Raw genomic sequence first — 18,599 nt, 5'->3', positions numbered from 1 at the left:
TCCCCCCCTTTTTTTTTTTTTTTTTTTTTTTTTTTTTTTTTTTTTTTGCTTGTGGCTTTTTTCTTCAGGGTGGTGAAGAAGGTGAATACTCACTTACAGCATACATTGTGGCAGCATTGCTGGAGGCTGGACACTCTGTTCAGGTAGGTAGTTGATGCAGTTGTCCTTTTTTTTCAGTTTGGTCACCCACACGTCAAGCAATGAACAAGTCTTTGTACTCACATAAATTTATTTTTAATGTCTTAAATTCTTGTGCAGTATGGTCAGCACAGGAATCTGTTTCCAGAACCCTGCAGTTGCCATAAGCATGGTTATTTGTTCAATTTGTATGGATTCATCTGATTGCATAGAATCCCTGAGGAATCCAGTTGTGATAAACAGTAGTAGTCTATATGCATGCATTATCCATACTGGGTTTACCTACCCCATTCAGAGTTCATTCTGAAATTCACTCTGGATTTGCCCAGTCCCAAATCCAAGACATCCAAATCTCCAGTTCTACAGATCATCTCTGTACATTTAGATCCATGTTGTGTGTCATTGTTAAAAATGAAAGGAAATTATGAGCTACTGGTTGGAATACTTACTAGGTGTGGGAGAGTGAGAACTGAGTTTTGTTCTCTGTAATGTACTTCTTGAATATCTTTGAGACCCTGACCTGATTCTTTGTTCTTCTGTAAAACAGGGATGATTATAATTGTTCGCATTCTTACAAAAGTGTTCTAAGCATGCTGAGTTTTACAAGGCCCTCAGATACTGTGGGATGGGATATAATTTATGTACTTAAGGTAGACAAGACAAACACGTTGTGCAGCACTGAATAGTTCTGCACCTTTGAGGGCTTAGTTCCCAATATCTCTTATAAGAAGCTCCAAAGCCTGGTGCCAGCCTCTATAAGTGAGACTGCATAGACAACTGCTACTATGGTTATTAGTGTGCTGGTGATATACCTAAGCTGAACCAGGGCTCACAAAGATAATCTGTAGGGATAAAAGGTTGAAGAGTTATCTTGATAGCTATAGCTTGCAAATGAGTAATAACACCCATATGAGAGAGCTTGCTTCATTATGACTTTACAGTACACTTTACAGAACTCTGTAAAACTGATCCCACTTTCTAGATGAAGCAATCAAATGTCAAAGGGTTCTCTTGCAAAAGATCATCTCACAAGTCAGGAGAAGGAACAATACTCTGTTAGTTCTCCAAATGAAAGTAGAAACAAACTAGCACTGCTGCAATATCATATTTTAAAAGAGATGCATTGTAGGCCCCTAGATGTAGAACTGATTTTGTATATTTTAGAGTAAAGAATCATATGGTAGCTTGAGAAGTGATGAAGGTCTTTAAAGGGAAGCTGAGACACGAACCGGAGTACCTGATGACTCTACTGTATTTTGTCCTAGCATCCTGTGGTTTGGAATGGCATGAACTGTTTGGAGACTGCATTTAGCAATGGGGTCCACAACCTGTATAACCATGCCCTCTTTGCCTACGTTTATGGCTTAGCTGACAAACAGGAAAGGTACCAATACTTTCTTGAAATGTTGGACGAAAGAGCTACAAAAAAAGGTGAGTGCAACATGGCCATGGTGCAAACAATAAAGCTGATGGAATGGCCTATGGCCTGGTGTAAGTTATTCTCACGTACCTATTTCTCTCTCATGCTGTTCCCCTCCCATTTCGTGTCAGAATTTATTTCTATGAACTTCTCTCTCTGTCTTTTGGCCTCACTATGGATTGAGCTGTGGACTGATGTTCTTAGAATTGTTAAATAATCTAGATGGGAAAAGACCTCAGGAAGACTCCCCAGTCCAACATTATGGAAGACTGCATCTAGTTTTCCCATTAGCCTTCTCTTCTACATGCTCAATTAGTTCATTTTACTGTGTCATATACTCCAGCTCATTACCATTTTGGCATCCTTCTGCTGCACTGCTTTCATGTCATAGAATCATAGAATAGCTTAGGTTGGAAGAGACCCCAGGGATCATCAGGTTCCATTACCCCTGCCACAGGCAAGATCACCAACCTCCAGATCTGGTAATAGAAAAGGCTGCCCAGGGCTCCATCCTGCCTGGCTTTCAACACCTCTAGGACGGGGCATCCCCCATTTTTACTTGTACTGCTCCCTTTTATTAATTTCCTTTCTGTTTTCTTTTCCTCCTTGAAACTGACGCTCATACAGCTTAGAACATCACAAGCTAAAAAACCCTTTTAGATAAAGGAAGGGTGGGAATTGTATGCCTGTCTCCCACGTGTAGTGAATTAACTAGCAAGTATTTTTTTTAACGCTTTTTGCATTGTTGGTTTTTTTTGTTTGTTTGTTTTTGTTGTTGTCCTGTTTTCAGGTGGTTCTGTTTTTCTGTTTTCAGGTGGTTCAGTTTACTGGCAGAGAGAAAATAAGCCACCAACAGAACATTTCCATGCTTTCTATTCCCGTGCTCCTTCTGCTGAGATTGAAATGACCAGCTATGTGCTTCTGGCTATGCTCAACAAAGCTGAACTCACATCAGATGACTTATCATACATATCTCGCATTGTGTACTGGCTTGTGAAACAACAGAACCCATATGGGGGTTTCTCCTCCAGCCAGGTGACAACTGGGTGTGGTAAAGAGAATACCTTTTGGGAATAGTGCAGCCTGCAAGGTGGATGACATTTCTTCCTCACTGTACATTCAGTTGAACAGTATTTCATAAGTGGTGCCTACATCAGTCTTGCTAGAGCACATTGAGCTCTTTCTTGGCAGCTCCATATATATGTGTGTGTGTGTGTGTGTGTGTGTATAAAAATATATACATATATATAAATATATACATATAAATGTACATTTTTAGTATTTTATATATATATATGTATATGTATATTAGGAAATAGCAATTCATCTGATTTTCAAGTTAGCAGAAGACAAAAGTAGCTGTTGATAGAGCATTAATCCTGGGATAATTCATGCCCGTTGCTCCAGAACTTGTAGCCTCTCTCCTTGTCTCTTTACAAAGTCCTCCAGCATTTATGTGCACTGACAAAGGAAGATAGCAGCTTTGCTAATCTCATGTACTATTTCACAGCTGGATATCTACCTAATTAGGGATAATATTTTTTCTTTTCAGGACACTGTTGTTGCCCTCCAAGCTTTAGCCCAGTATGGATACCTCACCTTCACTAAGGAAAGTCATAATACAATCAAGGTCATCTTCATGGAAATCCCCAAGACGGCTTTTCAGGTGAATGACAAGAACCGCTTCTTACTGCAGCAAACTTCTCTACCCATTGTTCCAGGGAATTACAGTGTGGAAGTGTATGGCACTGGCTGTGTCTATATGCAGGTAAATAAGCTGGAAACTCACCACCATCCTACTGAGGACTAAGCAGGAGTCATCTCTGCCTCATTCCCTTCTGTACCTCATGGCAAAGCCACTAGAATCTGTGACCATCTCACACTTTTCATCTCTTTTAGACAACCCTGAGATACAACATCCATTTACCAAAGAAAGCTGCAGGATTTTTTCTCTCTGTAGAGTCAGCCAATGTGTCCTGCACAAGCAACTTCCCACCGAAGTTTGACCTTGTCTTCTCTGCCAGGTAACTTCCTTTTACTGATCTACCCTTTTGCATTTCAGTTTGGTGAAGCATCTCAGGAAGGATTTAAGTATAGACAGTTAAGTGCTACTGTGCAGGAAGACAAACAGGACAATATCCTGAAACACTTTTGTCCTTCACTGCTAATTTTTTCCTATATGCTATACATCAGTGGGACACCAGGACGATCCAATAAAAAGATTATCTGAGTTGTCTATGAGTTGGAGCTGAAGATATCTTTCAGTCTCCTCTCCAACTGCAGATTAACAGAACTTTTCTCATTTCAGTTACACAGGAAATCGTAATGTCTCTAACATGGCTATTATTGATGTGAAGATGCTCTCAGGATTTAATCCCGATAGAACTTCCCTGAAAAAGGTAAAGAATGAGAGGAAAATGAATAGTAAACCCTAGAAATATAGGAAACTGATAAAAATATGTCTGATCAGTAAGTTGTGGTCCCATGGGACTTCTACAAAAAGCCTCTGTCTTCTGTCAACCTCTGTGTCAGACTTGCAGCTGCTCATCGGATGAAAACAAGTCTGTTAGGAGCTGCCAAGTCCAGTAGCCTGAAAGAGGTGAAAATGTTGTTGCCATGTCCAGCCAATACTAAGGCTAAAGATGTATTTCCAGTAGGTACACATGCACACAACAGACATATACAACTGTATTCATATACGCAGCTGATCATACAGATCAGCTGAGACAGAAAAGAGCATTTATACAAACATATTTAGCACAGATGAACTTACCATCTTCCCCTTTCTGTCTGATCAAGATGAAAGATCATCCATGGAAAATATATTTTCTACACATGCATAAATGCAATGTGGTTCTCTCTGGTAGCTGGCTCCAGGTCAGTCTGACCAATAGCTGCCCTTGAATTCTTGGTCTGACACAAATTGCCTTATGTTGGCACCTGCATATATATATATGCACCCTTGAGGCCCTGTGCACCTACACATATGTATAGTGGATAACTCCATCAGTTGGCCTTAGACACACTGATTTGGAGGGGTTTGGATCCCATTTTCCCAGTTGTTTTACTAAGACACACACACATACAAGCACACAAAGATTGGTTTCTCTGCTAGCTAGTCCAGGTGACTGGTCTGAGCAATATGTGGATCTCAAGAACCTACTGGTTTCTCCAGTGACAGGTTCAGACATCCTCATAGGTCAAATCCTGTTTTCTTCAGCATTGGCTCGTACTTACGCCTGCTTCCATATTGGGCTGCCAAGCCACATAATGTACTTTCACACTACTCCATCTTTATATCCACCAGCAATCTCACACTCATTTACACACCTGCACACCCTTTACATGCACTCTGGACTACTGGAACCCCATGCATATATTCCTCTTTGATTCACGTTCCCTTCTTCAGCATCTAGTAGTCTGTGCATACACAGAGAACAGAAAGTCCCTCACCAAGGAAAAGAGTTTGAGTTTAATAAGAATGCAGGACAGATTGCAGTGATCTTAGAGAAGATGCTGTCAGACAAGTGTACCTGTTTAAATGCAACTGGCCTCTTTTGTCCTATTTTCCTTCTATTTCCCCATACTTTTTCCTCCCAGTCTAATTTCATCCCTTCCTTTGTTGCTTCTTTCCCTGAACATTCCATAATAATTCTTTCTCAACCTCCAGTACCCCATACTCAGTCCCATGCCCCTGCAGCATTCTCTTCTTAGTCTGTAAGGTGATCCAGCAATTTTCTGTTATTGATTCCTCTAGTATGCCTCACTCCTGCATGGTGGGGCTGCTCACTCTTTTCTCCATTCCTTTGCACTCCTTTGTGTTTGTGGATATGATTATTTAATCCCACAGCCCAATAGAATCCAGATATGAAGAACTTCTGCTGTAGTTGAGTAAATGAGCATTTTACAAGTTTAGCTCTTTGATTTGTTTATTTGTTCCTATACACACAGTTTAAAGGGTAGAAAAGAAGCAGGCATTCCTCCTCCTTCATCTGTAAGTTTGGTCACGATGTTGGTAACAGTGCAGAGAATATTGTTGATAACTGAATTTTACTTTCTGGAGTGATTTAGGCTTTATAACAGATATATCATCTTCAAGTCATGAAACTTACCCCACGAAGTTGATAAAAATAAGAATGCAATTTATTGTACAATCTTCTCATAGTGTGGTGCATTGGTGCATTTAAAACCAATGATTATTCAGCTTTGAATTCCTCCCCTGCCTCTGGAACTGTAAGAAATTCTTTGTAAGATTTTTTGCATTGAGATGTTATACTGTTTCACACCCTACCCTTTGCATCCACATGGGTAAAATGAATGGTTTTAATATTTGGAACATTTTATTTTCATGCATTTTCATAGTAAAATAATTTTTATCATACTATTTTCTACGAATTTTAAATTTGGGGTTTTTAAAATTACGTAATGCACTGAAAAATGAGTCATTTTCACCTGTAGAAATGATCATGCAATCCTAAATTTTTACTGAAATGAGACAACTCTCAAGCTGATAATAGGAGAAATACATACCAAATCTGACTAGTAAATCAGGATTTTTTTTTTTTTCACTGGTGATTTAATTGTACTTGCCATCTTGTGAAAAGTCAACTTTTTGTATTTTTTTATTTTGGTCACAAAGTGTCATGGTGGCACAACTGGAGAATGGCAGCCACTTCAGACATATTTTCCTCAGAATTTTTGTAATTATTTTTTATTTATTATTAATTATTAATCAATTAATACTCCTACTCCTCCTTGGCAAGTTGCCTATGCTGAAATTGATATAATTTGTTTTATTTATAGCTTCAATACCAACCTTCTGTTGTGGATCATGTAGACATCAAGAATGACCACATCTTCTTCTACCTTCAAAAGGTAGGTTTGGAGGTATTTTCTTTGGTTTTGTTAAACTGGAAGTTTAAAATAGGCTCCCAAATAGCAAAAAATGTCATCAGAAGCAGATTAGGAATATGAAAAAGAAAAGAGCAAAGAAGTTTTGCAACAAAACTTATTTAGTAACAGCATTTAAATAGTTATTTGATTTTACATGAAGTTCACAATCTTGAGAGGGCTGTAGAATGGCACTTTGTCACCCACTCTGACACAAAAACGCAACTGAACCTTACGCGTGGGAACAGACATGAAAAGTCTGCATCTTTTTGTCTTGCCATTTCCAGCTCTCCCAGAAAGAAGTCAACTTCTCCTTCAGTGTAGAACAAAGTCTGCCTGTGTCAGATATCAAGCCAGCACCAGTACATATTTATGATTACTACGAAACAGGTAGGAGACCTCTGTAGACCTTAAAAACCTGTGAAATCGAGGTATTTATTTCAGCATTTCCTAGGTGAGGACAGTGGATTTTCCTTCACTGCTTCTGTGCAAGCGTCTGTTTATGTTTCTGCATTTGCAGCTTTTATTCCTCTTTGTTAGAGAGCAAACTAGCAATTTTTCTGCTTTATGTTACTGAACTGCAAGGAGTTTGCAGAAGGATAGAAAGAAGCTGTCCCCCATCTTTTCATTTCTTGCTTCATTTAGGCATAAAGCAGATAAGAAAGTGGTGTGTCATGATTTGCTTTCTAGCAAACTACATATAGAAAGAAGTATGGTTCCACTTTCCCCAGCTTGGACATGATAATAACACAAAGGCAGCAGTGTTCCCAACTTCCCCAAAATAGCTTGTCTCATATTTTTAACATTGCCATAACAGGCTGTGGTCAAAGAACTATTCTGGATTTTATAGCTTAAGTAGGAATGACAATTCTATTGAACTCAGCAGGAGTTTAAGCACCTAGAATATGAATGAACCACCTTTCTATGTCCAGCCTCAAGGAACTATAAATGCATCAGACATTACCAACTGTGACAGATTTGTTATCAAAACTGTGCTTTGAGTTCCATAAGCTTTTCTGAACATTGGTATAACTTCTCAGCAGAATAGCAGTAATATCCAGAGAATTCTTCCCGAATGCCTATTCAGCCACCTTACCTATATATCATATGGTCACAACGATGATGCATCTTAACAAACATTGGCAGAGGAGTGCATTATGCACTGACCATGTAAACCTGCAAGCGAGCACCTTGAAACTGGAAAAACACCACAAAATCTATCAAATGTTTTCTGATTCAGCATGGTACACATGAACTGGGGTCAGAATGATTTCTTATTTTAATACAACTGTCAGATCTCTTTTTTTCTTTCCAGATGAATATGCCTTTGCAGAATATAAAACACCTTGCTCCCCACCTTCTAACTGAAATCAGATATGTGCCAGAAGTAATGGGATAGAAGATATCAGGCAAACATTTGTAGAGGAAGAAGATAAGAGACTTGGTTGCTTCTGATGAGGGCAATGGAAAGCATGTAGAGGAATAAAGAATAAGCAAATCCCAACTTTCAGTCTTTTAAAATGACTTGTACTGGCCCAGGCACCAAAACAAAAACAAAAACAAAAACAAAACAAAACAAAAAAACAAAACAAACAAACAAACAAAAAACACCTTTGGATCAGTGTGGATCAGAAACTCTAAATAATGTGGGTTTCCTAATAGGAGAGGATCTGTGCAGCCATTCACCTTTTTGGAAATACATGCCATAATTTCAGTGGCAGCTTTATGTAGAAGAAAACTCCTGAAACATGCATTCTTGGCCACAGATTCCTCTTAAGAAACCTAACATTTGGAGAAAAATCTGCTTCTGCTGTGGTTTTTTTTGTTTGTTTGTTTGTTTTGTTTTCTTTTTCTATTCATCCTGTGGAAAGACTCAAGAAATGACATTGATTTCCACATTTTTCTGTGATTGAACTTGGGGAGTATTTCTTGCAGATGTTAAATTTCTGGTCACAGGAAGACAACTTTTATGCAGTTTTTGCTTCCAACTAGAAAGATCATCTCCAGTTTAATATCTCATATTTTACTGTTCCTTGAAATAAAATGTTCTGATTGGTAATACTGTTTTTCTCAGCCATCACTCTTTGTTGTGTGGGTGATATACGATTTTTCATTCAATAAAAACTCACACCATTCGTAGGCCAACCGTTGACATCTTGACACCAGTGACATCTTGTGACACAATTTATCGAGGCTTTCGCTTCTGTGATGGAAACTTTATTGCCAAGGCATGATAGTGTAGAAGAAAACAGAGATGCAACACAGGAAGTCTTTTGAGAATGTTTTAGGGAGGAACAGTGAATTTGTGTTTGGAGAGAGAAAAACGAGAGCCACAGGGAGCTTAAGATGAGGCAGGGGTGAACTACAAGAGATTTCCTGTCATGTTTTCTTCATTTAATGAATGAGTACAGCAGACAGCCACACAATGTGGCTACTGCCCCTCACTGTCTACGGTAACCAGAAATGACCTTTGTCCTGACTATCCCACACTGGTGAAAGGACATAGCATATCCATAACAATGTGAGTATAAATCTGCCAGTTGAATTATATCACTGAATTATACCACAGGGTGCCAAACACTGACTTGCTGAATGCAGTTTTCTGCAAGTCCAGACCTGTGATAGGGTTTGTGTCCTCCAGCATGGGCTGGGTTATTACAGCTTTCTTTGATTTAGTCCATGTTTGTCCAACCTTTTGACTTGCCTGGGCCACATATAAAATATATAATAAACTTAACGTATATAAGTAATAAAACTTATTTGTTAATGTCATTTTAATTAAAATATATAAACAGGGAGGAAAAAAACATGAAATTAGTGGGATGTTTGACCTTGTTTTTGTGAAACTAATGCGTCAGGCTGGTTTGATGGCAGTGCTTGCCGTATCTAGTGAGTTCTTAAGGTGTTTGTCAGAGATTTTTGAGGAACTATTGCTCTTCCCATTCTTCATCCTTGACAACAATTCTTCTCAAATGTATATACTGCCAAATATGATGACGTGAATAAGGTGTGACTGTGAAGCAAGGGGTATATTTTTTTCTGGTAAGACAGAGATTATGAAAGTCTGGTAAAGAAATATGACCAAATTTTTATTGAGTTGAATGTCTGATTGCAACTCTGTACATTCCATGTGTAAATTTACAAGTATGTGTTTATGTTGACTGAAAATGGAGTTCCAAATATTAAAAAAAAAAAAAGACTATTTTTGAAATCTTAAAACCTATTCTGAAATTTCCTTGTCAAAGCAGAAAGCACAGCTATGTATTTTTCACTGTTTGCAGGACTGTGTTCAGCCAATGCATGAAATTGTTTGCCATAACTTGACCTTGCCATTATTTAATTTCAAACACTGTTATAGTCTGAAATATAGCACAGATAAGGTGATTTTTACCTTGAAGACTCTTGTTTAATTCATTTAAATGAGCAGTCAAATCCACCAAAAATGCTAAATCTGTAAGCTATTTTTAACCTTCACATTCTGGCACAAATTTTCCTTTTGGTTTCATAAAGGACTTGATGTCACTTTGCATAGTTTTTTTTCTAGCATTTTATACTGACTTAACCACCTTCCTTCAGAAAAGTAAATGATGACCCCCAAATCAGAATTCAAACTTATAAGGAACGCTTAGAGTTGGTGATGATTCCATTCCTTTGACTTCGTGAAATTCGCAGCTGCGATGACTATTTGCATGACATTATCCGTTGTTAAAGATTTTGGACATAAATTTTCCTGATGTCAGATGCAGTGATATTTCGTCAAACAAGAGCTACCAGTGCTAACTGCATCATCTTCTATTGATTTTATAAATCTCTCTTTTTTTCACCAATCATTACCACAGCACCATCAGTAGCTATACCAGATACATTGACAAAGGTTAAAGGAAATTGTTTTACTTTACTTTTTTACTGCTTCATACAATTCAAGGGATTCAGTTGTGTTCTTCAGTGGCACCAAAGAAACCATTTCTTCAGTGACACTGTATTTATTATCAATATCTCTAATGAAAATGGCAAGTTGAGCCATAGCTGTAGCATCTATCTAGAGATGAAAGCATCTGTCACCAAAGCATAAAATTTGGAATTAGCAGCTTTAGTCTCCAATTCTTTTTTTCAATAGATTGTCCTGTTTTTTCTCAGTGTGCCTGACTTATACTCTGGCTAGACAAACTGATTCTAGAAAAATCTGTTTGTTTTTGTTTTGTTTTTATCAGGACACATTACACCTGTTGTACTTTCCAATACATTGTTTAACAAATTCACCATAAGGAAATAGTGGGTTTTTGTTTGTTTGTTTGTTTGTTTTTTGGTTTATTTGTTTTTGCAATCAGATTTGCTGTCACCTAACTAGTTTTTATAACAGAGTCTATTTGAGGTTTGATTTTTTTAAAGACTTTGTTGAGCCGAGATGTTTTTCCGGTTCGTGTTTCTAAATATAATATTTTCTCGAATTGTAATCTATGAAAACTGACTCGATTTCCTTGCCAATTAAGCACAGTGCCATAATATTTTTCGGCACTGCCCTCCTCTCCCCACGTCTCGAAGTCGGGCCGGGCCACTTGCCACTGCAGAGCTGCTGCCGTGACGATGTGGCAGCAGGGGGCGCGGTCCGCAGTGAGAGCTGAGCTGGGCCGCAAGCATCCGGAAAGGTGCGGGTTGTATGCGCCTGGTTTAGCCAAACCTAATACGCTTCATTATAAGCCTTGCCTGTGTGATTTAGGTGATTTGGGGGTGGGGGTGTGTGTGCAGTAACTTTTCTTGCATTGGACAGCACTAGGAAGAAAGCAGGAAAAGATGTACTATCCAATTTAGTAACAGCAATTTACTTATAGCCCCGCAATAAACACTGAAAGGCCATCTCCTTGGGGCCCTCTCTTGTACAGGCTGAAGATCTCTAGCTCTCTCAGCTTGTCCTCATAGGGAAGGTGTTCCATCCTTTGCATCATTTTTGCATCCTTCCTTGGGATGTACTTCAAGAGGTTCATGTCTCTCCTATACGGAGGACTCCACATCTGGATGCAGTACTCTGGGTGAGGTCTTACCAGCACAGAGCAGAGAGGCAGGATCACCTCCCTTGACCTGCTGGCCACATATATTTTTATATAGCCCAGGATATGGCTGGTTTTCTGCTCAGCTCCCTTGGACTTGAGGGCAGTTTCCCAGTGGGCTGGGGCAAACCCAGGTGTTTTTACAAACTGGATGAAGAACCCCTTGAGAGCAGCCCTGTGGAGAAGGACTTGAGGGTCCTTGTGGATGAGAAGCTGAATTTGAGCCAGCAGTGTGTGCTTGTAGCCCAGAAGATCATCTGGATCCTTTTCAAGTATGATGGAGAGCAGTTCAACAACCACATCAGCCAGCTCCTTTAGGACTCTGGTTGCATGCCATCTGGCCCCATAGACTTGTGTATATTCAGTCTCATGAGACGGCCTCAGACTTATTCTGCTGCTACAGTGGGGGGATTTACTCCCTCATTTCCAACCTAGAGGCCCAGGGATGAGAGCTTCAGGGACATGAGAAATACAAGAATCCAGGATTTCAGTGAAGGCCGAAGCAAAAAAATCATTTAGTACTTCAGCCTTCTCCATGTCTGTCACAGCCAGTTCTCCTTTCTCATTTACTAAATGAGATAAGCTCTCTTTGGTCTGCTTCTTCTGGCCAATGTACCTATAGAATCCCCTATTGTTATTTTTAATGTCCCTTGCCAAGTTTGGTTATCCTGTACCTTGGCTTTCCTAAACCCCTCTCTGCCAGTCTGGACCGCAAAAAAATATGGAACGCTTCACAAATTGCATGTCAACGACTGATAAAGTGAGCAGTGTGGATGGAGCACTGGAATGTTTTCTGAATACCTTTGGCAGAAGTTTATGTAAGGGCTGTCCTCTTCATATTATCAAAGGCTGGATCACATAAAACTAGAGAAACAAGAATTACCCCAGATTATTTTATTTAGATTAGTTTTCAGTGTCTGTTTTTTAAGTATCACTTAGTCATCCTAGACTACATAAATATAAAAGGTGCTCAGATCAAGCTAGTCCTCATTGTTTGGTTGAGGTAGAAAAGTAGGAGTGTAATTTGAACAATGCCAAGCCACTGAAACTTCTCCCAACATTCACATCCAAGCAAAACAAGCATCAGTAAGAACTGAAAAAAACCTCATAGGACAACAATGAAAAAAGTCATGATAGATAGCTCAGCCAAAAGGTTTTAACTCCTGAAAAGTCAAAGAAAAAATGCACTGAATTTACAGTATCTGCTAATGATAAAATTCAGAAGGGTGCTGCAATACTCATTGCACTCATGCACATAATCTCTTTTTTTTTTTAATAGTTACAGGATAGCACCATTGTATCAGATCTTTCAGAAACTATCTGTCAGAGGAATTTGGGATGCTAAGCTGTAAGAGTCACCAACTAAGAAAATAATTTTTAGTACTTTACAGTTTTTAATACAAAAAGCATAACATAGCTAAAATGAGTGCAGAGGGCAGTTATAAGGGGAAGGACCCATGCTATAGATTAAGGATTATGATAAAAATAATCCTCTTTATTTTATATTTTGTGACTTGAGGAGCTTTCTTCTGTCGTTTGCTCTCCCTACAGAGAGGAACACTTGAACAATCACCGAACACAGGGTGGGATGAAGGAAATTCTTTAACTAACTAGAGTGTCATTCTCTTGCTGTCACAGTGAGTAGCTAGGTGTGTTTAGCATGCAAAGACTTAACAACAGAGGGCCTGACAATTTGACAACCTTCAGAAGTTAGCTGTCTTGTTTTCTTACTTTATTTTAGTTTAAAAGATGCTCCAGAACCTTAAGTATAACGTGAATCAAACTTTAATTTTCACTGTAAGAAAAGGTTACCCACTTACTCCCACTTTTTCCAGCAGGTCATATAGGATCCATATGATGGAATCCACATGTAGGGATAAGAGTTTCTGGAGATTTTTCTCAGAAGTGTGAACAGCCAGGCCTTTGGCACTTGGCAGAATATCTATACATTTTATGTAAAGCAAATTGCTTGTGCTCTCCTGAGGCTAGCAAGTAGAGGTGACATTATATGTGGATGTAACTCTTCAGTTACTCACTTATCTTGACTTAGTGCTCTCCAGGAGATGGTTTTGCCAAGTACTGGTAGTTTATTAGTGCAGCTTTAAAAAATATCTACCACTTTAGAAGGAAAACAATGCAACAGGGACTTACTCTGACTCACTGTCTAAAGCTGACTTGTTATCCTTTATCCTAACTAATATGACTTGAATGCTTAGAAAGATAACAGAAGTTAATGAAGAGTAATAGCTCTTCTTCATGGCAATTTATTCCAACTTGTTCTGTACAGTGCTCAGCAGTTCAGTATATAGCTACAGCGTATATTCCATTGGAGAGCAAGGAGAAATATTTGGGAAATTAATACCAAAAACTTCCAGGCATAAGATTAGGTGTGGAAGGCACAAATACAGGCTCCCTCTGGGAGGTGTCCTTGAAGCAGCACAATTATATCAGGTAACATAAGTGTATTATTCCACTGCCAAATAGATAACAGTAAGAGATAAGAAAGAGAAAGCAGCAGGGTCTGAGTAGCCTTTGCATACCTCCCATGATGCATCTGGAACAAGTTCAATTTCTGGGATGTCATGGTGGAAAGGAAAACTCTTTGAAATAAAATAGATTTGAAAGCTAGATATCGGTCGATGGCAAAAGCTTGAAGTGGTTCCTGTATATCATAAGGGATGAGGGTCTGGAAAGCAGTTGGAACCCATGCCCTGAGAAGCGCACTGTGAATGCAGGGAATAACAAGCATACGCAGCAAGGCTGATCAGAGCACTGCATCAATATCAGCACCACCAAAAAAGGGCGGAGAGTCTTAGTAATTGAGGAATTCTTGCTGGGAGGCACTGAGGCTCCTATTTCCAGGGGCGCATGTTAGAGATCATATGTAAAAGACATGGAGATAGGCTGTACTGCAGCTCATTAAACTCGAAGACCACTATCCTTTTATTGTCATTCAGGCTGGGTCCCAGGATGCTGCAATGAGGAAACTAAAAAAGTGTATAAAAGAACTTTACATCACTTGGAAAGGTGTTGAAGGGATCAGGGGGGCAGGTAGTGTTCTCCTCTGTCCTCCTGATGGTGAGCTGGGACCCAGAAAGAAGGAGGAGAACAAGTCAGGTAAATGACTGGCTGAGGGAATGGTGTCTTGATCAAGTCTTTGGGTATTTCTACGTTGGGGAGGCCTTTGAGAAATTGGGTATGTGAGCTTCTGATGGACTTTGCCTGAGCAAGTGTGGCACAAGTGTTCTGGGGAGCAAGCTCCCTGAATTGATTATCAGGACTTTACACTAGGTTCAAAGTGGAAAGGAAAGGGAGTTAAATGTGACAGAGAAGGGCTGCAGGATGCTGTCACTATTGTTACTGTTGGAGATTGCAGGGAATAACCTCTGAGTTTTCCCATAGGATTGTGCAAGGGCTCCTCAGAGAAGGTCATGCTGCCAATATCCTTTCCAAAATCTTCTTATATCCCTCTAGGTGTAACAGCACCTGCTGCTTCCCTGAAGTGCCTGTATACCAATATGCATAGCATGGGAAATGAACAGGATGAGCTGTAAATCTGTGTACAGTTGCAGGGTCAGCTTGCATGACTGGAATGCTGTCATGGAGGGCTATGTCCTTTTTAGGAAAGACAGGCTGGGGAAGTGAAGTAGAGGAATTGCCCCTTACGTGAGAGAGCAACTAGAATGTATCAAGCTCCACCTGGGGGAGGGTGAAAAATATGGAGAGCTTGTGGGTGAGAATTAAGGGGCAGACTGGTATGGGTGACACCATTGTGAGGCCGTACTACAGGTCACCAGATCAGGAGGAGGAAGATGATGAGGCCTTCTACAAGCAGCTGGAAGTAAGCTCACAATCCCAAGCACTGATTCTCATGGGAGTCTTTAACTATCTAGACACTCATTTGGCAAGTAACACTGCCAGGCACATGCAGTCCAGACCGTTCCTGAAATGTCTTGAAGATACAAAATGTGTTGAAGATAATTTTCTGATGCAGGTTTTGGAGGCACCAACAAGGCAAGGAGTGCTTCTGGACCTTGTTCTTACTAACAGGGATGGGTCTGTTAGGGATGTAAAGGTTAGGGGCAGCTTGGGATACAGCAATCATGAGATGGTGGAGTCCAAGATCTTGAGTGGCAAAAAGGTAAGGCAAAAAGTAGGATTGCTACTCTGGACTTTCGGAGAGCCAACTTTGACCTTTTCCAGGACCTACTTGCAGGTATCTCACGGGTGAGGGTGATGGAGCGAGCACTGGAACAGGCTGCCCAGAGATATTATGGAGTCTCCTTCTCTGCAGATATTCAAGACCCATCTGGATGCCTACCTATACAGGCTGCTTTGGTGATTTCTTTGGTGTGGGAGTTGGAATTGATGATTTCTAGAGGTCCCTTCCAACCCCCACAATACTATGATTTTGTGATCATAAAGGGACTGTAGTCTCCAACACATTATGTTATCAAGCAGCTAAGACAGACCCTTAAATTCCGCTCATTTTTCGCGTTGGAACCAAAGCGATATAATGACTAAATATAAAACAGAAGAAAGAAATTTCAGCATCTGCTCCTAAAGATAGAAGTCTAATTTCTTGGATTTGTCTTCTATGAAGTCTTGGTTTTGAAAACACCATTCGATGACCCTGAAGTGACTGCACCAATATTCACACCCCTCTGCTAGAACAACCAGACAGCATCCTAAAAATGGAAAATAAATGTCTGAGAAATGAAGCTGAAAGCCTGGCAAAGTGATATTTCATTTTGTGAAGCTACAAAGCTGCATTCAAGTGGGCGTATTTGAAGAAGCATTTAAAGACATTCTTACTACACTGTTTGCTTTTCACAGATCAGGTTTCTGCTCAGAGGAATGCTGGAGATCTGTTATGTCAATAACATCCACAATTTCATAAAAGGGCTTTAGGGATACAATTAAATCAGTCAAGCCTCTGTAGGTTTTGTACTTGATGGATGAGATCTCAAAGTGAAGCAAAAGTCCTGGGTCTTCCCTCTCAAATTCAGCAAAGAAGGAAGCCCAGCCATGGAAGGGTACTCCATTGTGAAATAGTGGAGGGAAGGAGAAAGTAACAACAGGAACTAACCAAGAATTCTGAACACTTACACATTAAAACTATTGTTACTATGTGTTTGTGAGGCATTTTGCAGAAGAAAATGAGGAGTCAGGTTTTCCAAAAAGTAAAGAAAAGTCATGGCAATTTGAGGGCCTCAAGCATCTAGTTCTTTCTACATGGAACAGTCAGGAGTTGCCAACTCAACTCAAAGCAACTCAACCTATATACAGATTGCAGAAGTTAGGGCTCAGAAGACAGGGGAGTTGTGTGTGGTGATGAAGTATGAATGAGTTCATAGATACATAGAACGATGATCACCAGACTGGTCAGACATAATTTACCCTTGGTGAAGTTAGGCTGGCTGTCACACAGATCACCTTCTCATCTTGCCTTAATACAGCTTCCAGGAGGATCTGTTCCATGATCTTCCTAGCCTCAGATGTGACACTCGCTGACCTGTTGTTTCCCAGATTTTCCTTTCTCTTTTTCTAAAAACTTTTTCCAGTCACCAGGGACTTCACCTAACACCCACGACTTTTTGAATATGATGAAGAGTGACTTAGGATTTTCCTAACAAGGTGAGATGTCAGAGAATGTGTTTGGCGGTGTTTACCATGCTGAAGAGGGCTATTTTAGTTTCATGTATTCTGCTAGCCAGGAGAGTGAAATATATGGAAAAATCACGTGCAACTTGTGCCAGCTTTTTTGTAAACAAGAAGGTCTCTCAGTACCAGCCATGAGCTGAATGCTAGTATGGGAGTTTTAGAGAAGAGGTGCACAGTCGACTCATTGTCTTACTAGAGAATAGGGATTAACTAGCTGTGGTTTTGGAATTATATGTAAAAAAATTCCCATATTTATATATGTCATTAAGTATTTTCTTTCCTTCTCCCTCTAATAGAATCTTTGTTCACATTTATATTAGGGATGAACTTACTATGTACCAGGTATTTTATGAGGGACGTATTCAGTTGTTTTATTAGTAATGTCTCTGCATCTGAACCCAACTATTGCTGATGCTGCCTGTCAAGTTCAAGCAGAAGGTGTTAAATAACTCTTGGTCCTGTACATGTAAGGAGAGCAGTGAAACAGCAAAGTCATCCCTAATCAAGCGCTGGCTAACATGGTAGCCTGACTGTACTGCTGTGTGTATAGCTTAGCCCAAGTTCTTTCAGGTAAACTGTGTGTATGCAGGAAACAATTTCTTTTTTAAACCTGTATTCACCCCCATGCTTATGCAGCTGTAGTGTCAATAATCAGCATCTAACTCAACCCAACTTTGACAGGCATGTTTACCAGGACTGCAAGGACATAGGAAGGACAAGCAAGTAAGACTGTCATCTTAGTACTTCAGCTCATACACAGCTATTTCTGCTCAGACCTAGACTTCCTTACACAAAGAGATATGAAAATACTGAACTCACCAGCACTCATGTGAGTTACAGCTGTGACAGACTCCTTGCAGCTGTTTGACTATCACATACCACTGCCTCCACTGCCTCCTCTAAGAGTGTAAATGCAGACCACTGAAATAAACTGTTACAGCCTTTCCTTCACTGCATTTTGTTGAGGTAAGCTCCGTCACATATCACTGTCAACTCTTACTCTTCGTCCAAGGATTTATATATTTTTGTTAATGAGCTCACCACCCCATTAACTAGCTTTGCTGATGAGAACTTTCCCAGACCAAACATCACTTAGAACAATGAAAGAAATACTCTATACTTGACTGGAAAGATTATTGGTCAAACAAGACTTTACCTGCAGTCAGAATATTTCAGCACTGTTCCCCAGCCACCTGGGCCAAACCAAGCATTTCGACCTTTACTCTCTTAATCAAATCGTTATGATCTAATCTGCTTGGAAAAAGTTTTATAGGAAGCAGTCATAGACACATATCAGTGCTTTACAATTTATTTTCACAGCTCCAACAACTAAGTTTCTCTATGCTGATCGTCCTTTGAATGCTTCAGTGAAAAAAGAAAGAGAAGAGAAGAGAAGAGAAGAGAAGAGAAGAGAAGAGAAGAGAAGAGAAGAGAAGAGAAGA

At 39.7% G+C, this 18,599-nt stretch overlaps 1 protein-coding gene across 2 annotated transcripts in view; it reads left to right on the top strand.

Annotated features, from left to right (window-relative positions):
- Nucleotides 1–10,751, top strand: part of LOC122156278 (ovostatin-like) — a 35,980-nt gene extending 25,229 nt beyond the window's left edge. For both annotated transcript variants that reach the window (XM_042810918.1, XM_042810919.1), the window contains 9 exons: nucleotides 69–143; nucleotides 1,404–1,569; nucleotides 2,373–2,593; nucleotides 3,111–3,326; nucleotides 3,458–3,582; nucleotides 3,867–3,957; nucleotides 6,362–6,433; nucleotides 6,736–6,838; nucleotides 7,764–10,751. In XM_042810918.1, coding sequence (XP_042666852.1) covers nucleotides 69–143; nucleotides 1,404–1,569; nucleotides 2,373–2,593; nucleotides 3,111–3,326; nucleotides 3,458–3,582; nucleotides 3,867–3,957; nucleotides 6,362–6,433; nucleotides 6,736–6,838; nucleotides 7,764–7,816 — 1,122 coding nt within the window. In that variant the 3' untranslated portion in view covers nucleotides 7,817–10,751. The remainder of the gene's footprint in view (nucleotides 1–68; nucleotides 144–1,403; nucleotides 1,570–2,372; nucleotides 2,594–3,110; nucleotides 3,327–3,457; nucleotides 3,583–3,866; nucleotides 3,958–6,361; nucleotides 6,434–6,735; nucleotides 6,839–7,763) is intronic.
- The last annotated feature ends 7,848 nt before the right edge of the window (nucleotides 10,752–18,599 follow it).

This window comes from Centrocercus urophasianus, unplaced genomic scaffold (genome assembly GCF_019232065.1).
Source record: "Centrocercus urophasianus isolate 14NV4802_14NV808 unplaced genomic scaffold, USGS_Curo_1.0 seq_12, whole genome shotgun sequence".
In the NCBI taxonomy this organism is placed as follows: domain Eukaryota; kingdom Metazoa; phylum Chordata; class Aves; order Galliformes; family Phasianidae; genus Centrocercus; species Centrocercus urophasianus.
This window is presented reverse-complemented; position numbering and strand designations above follow the sequence as displayed.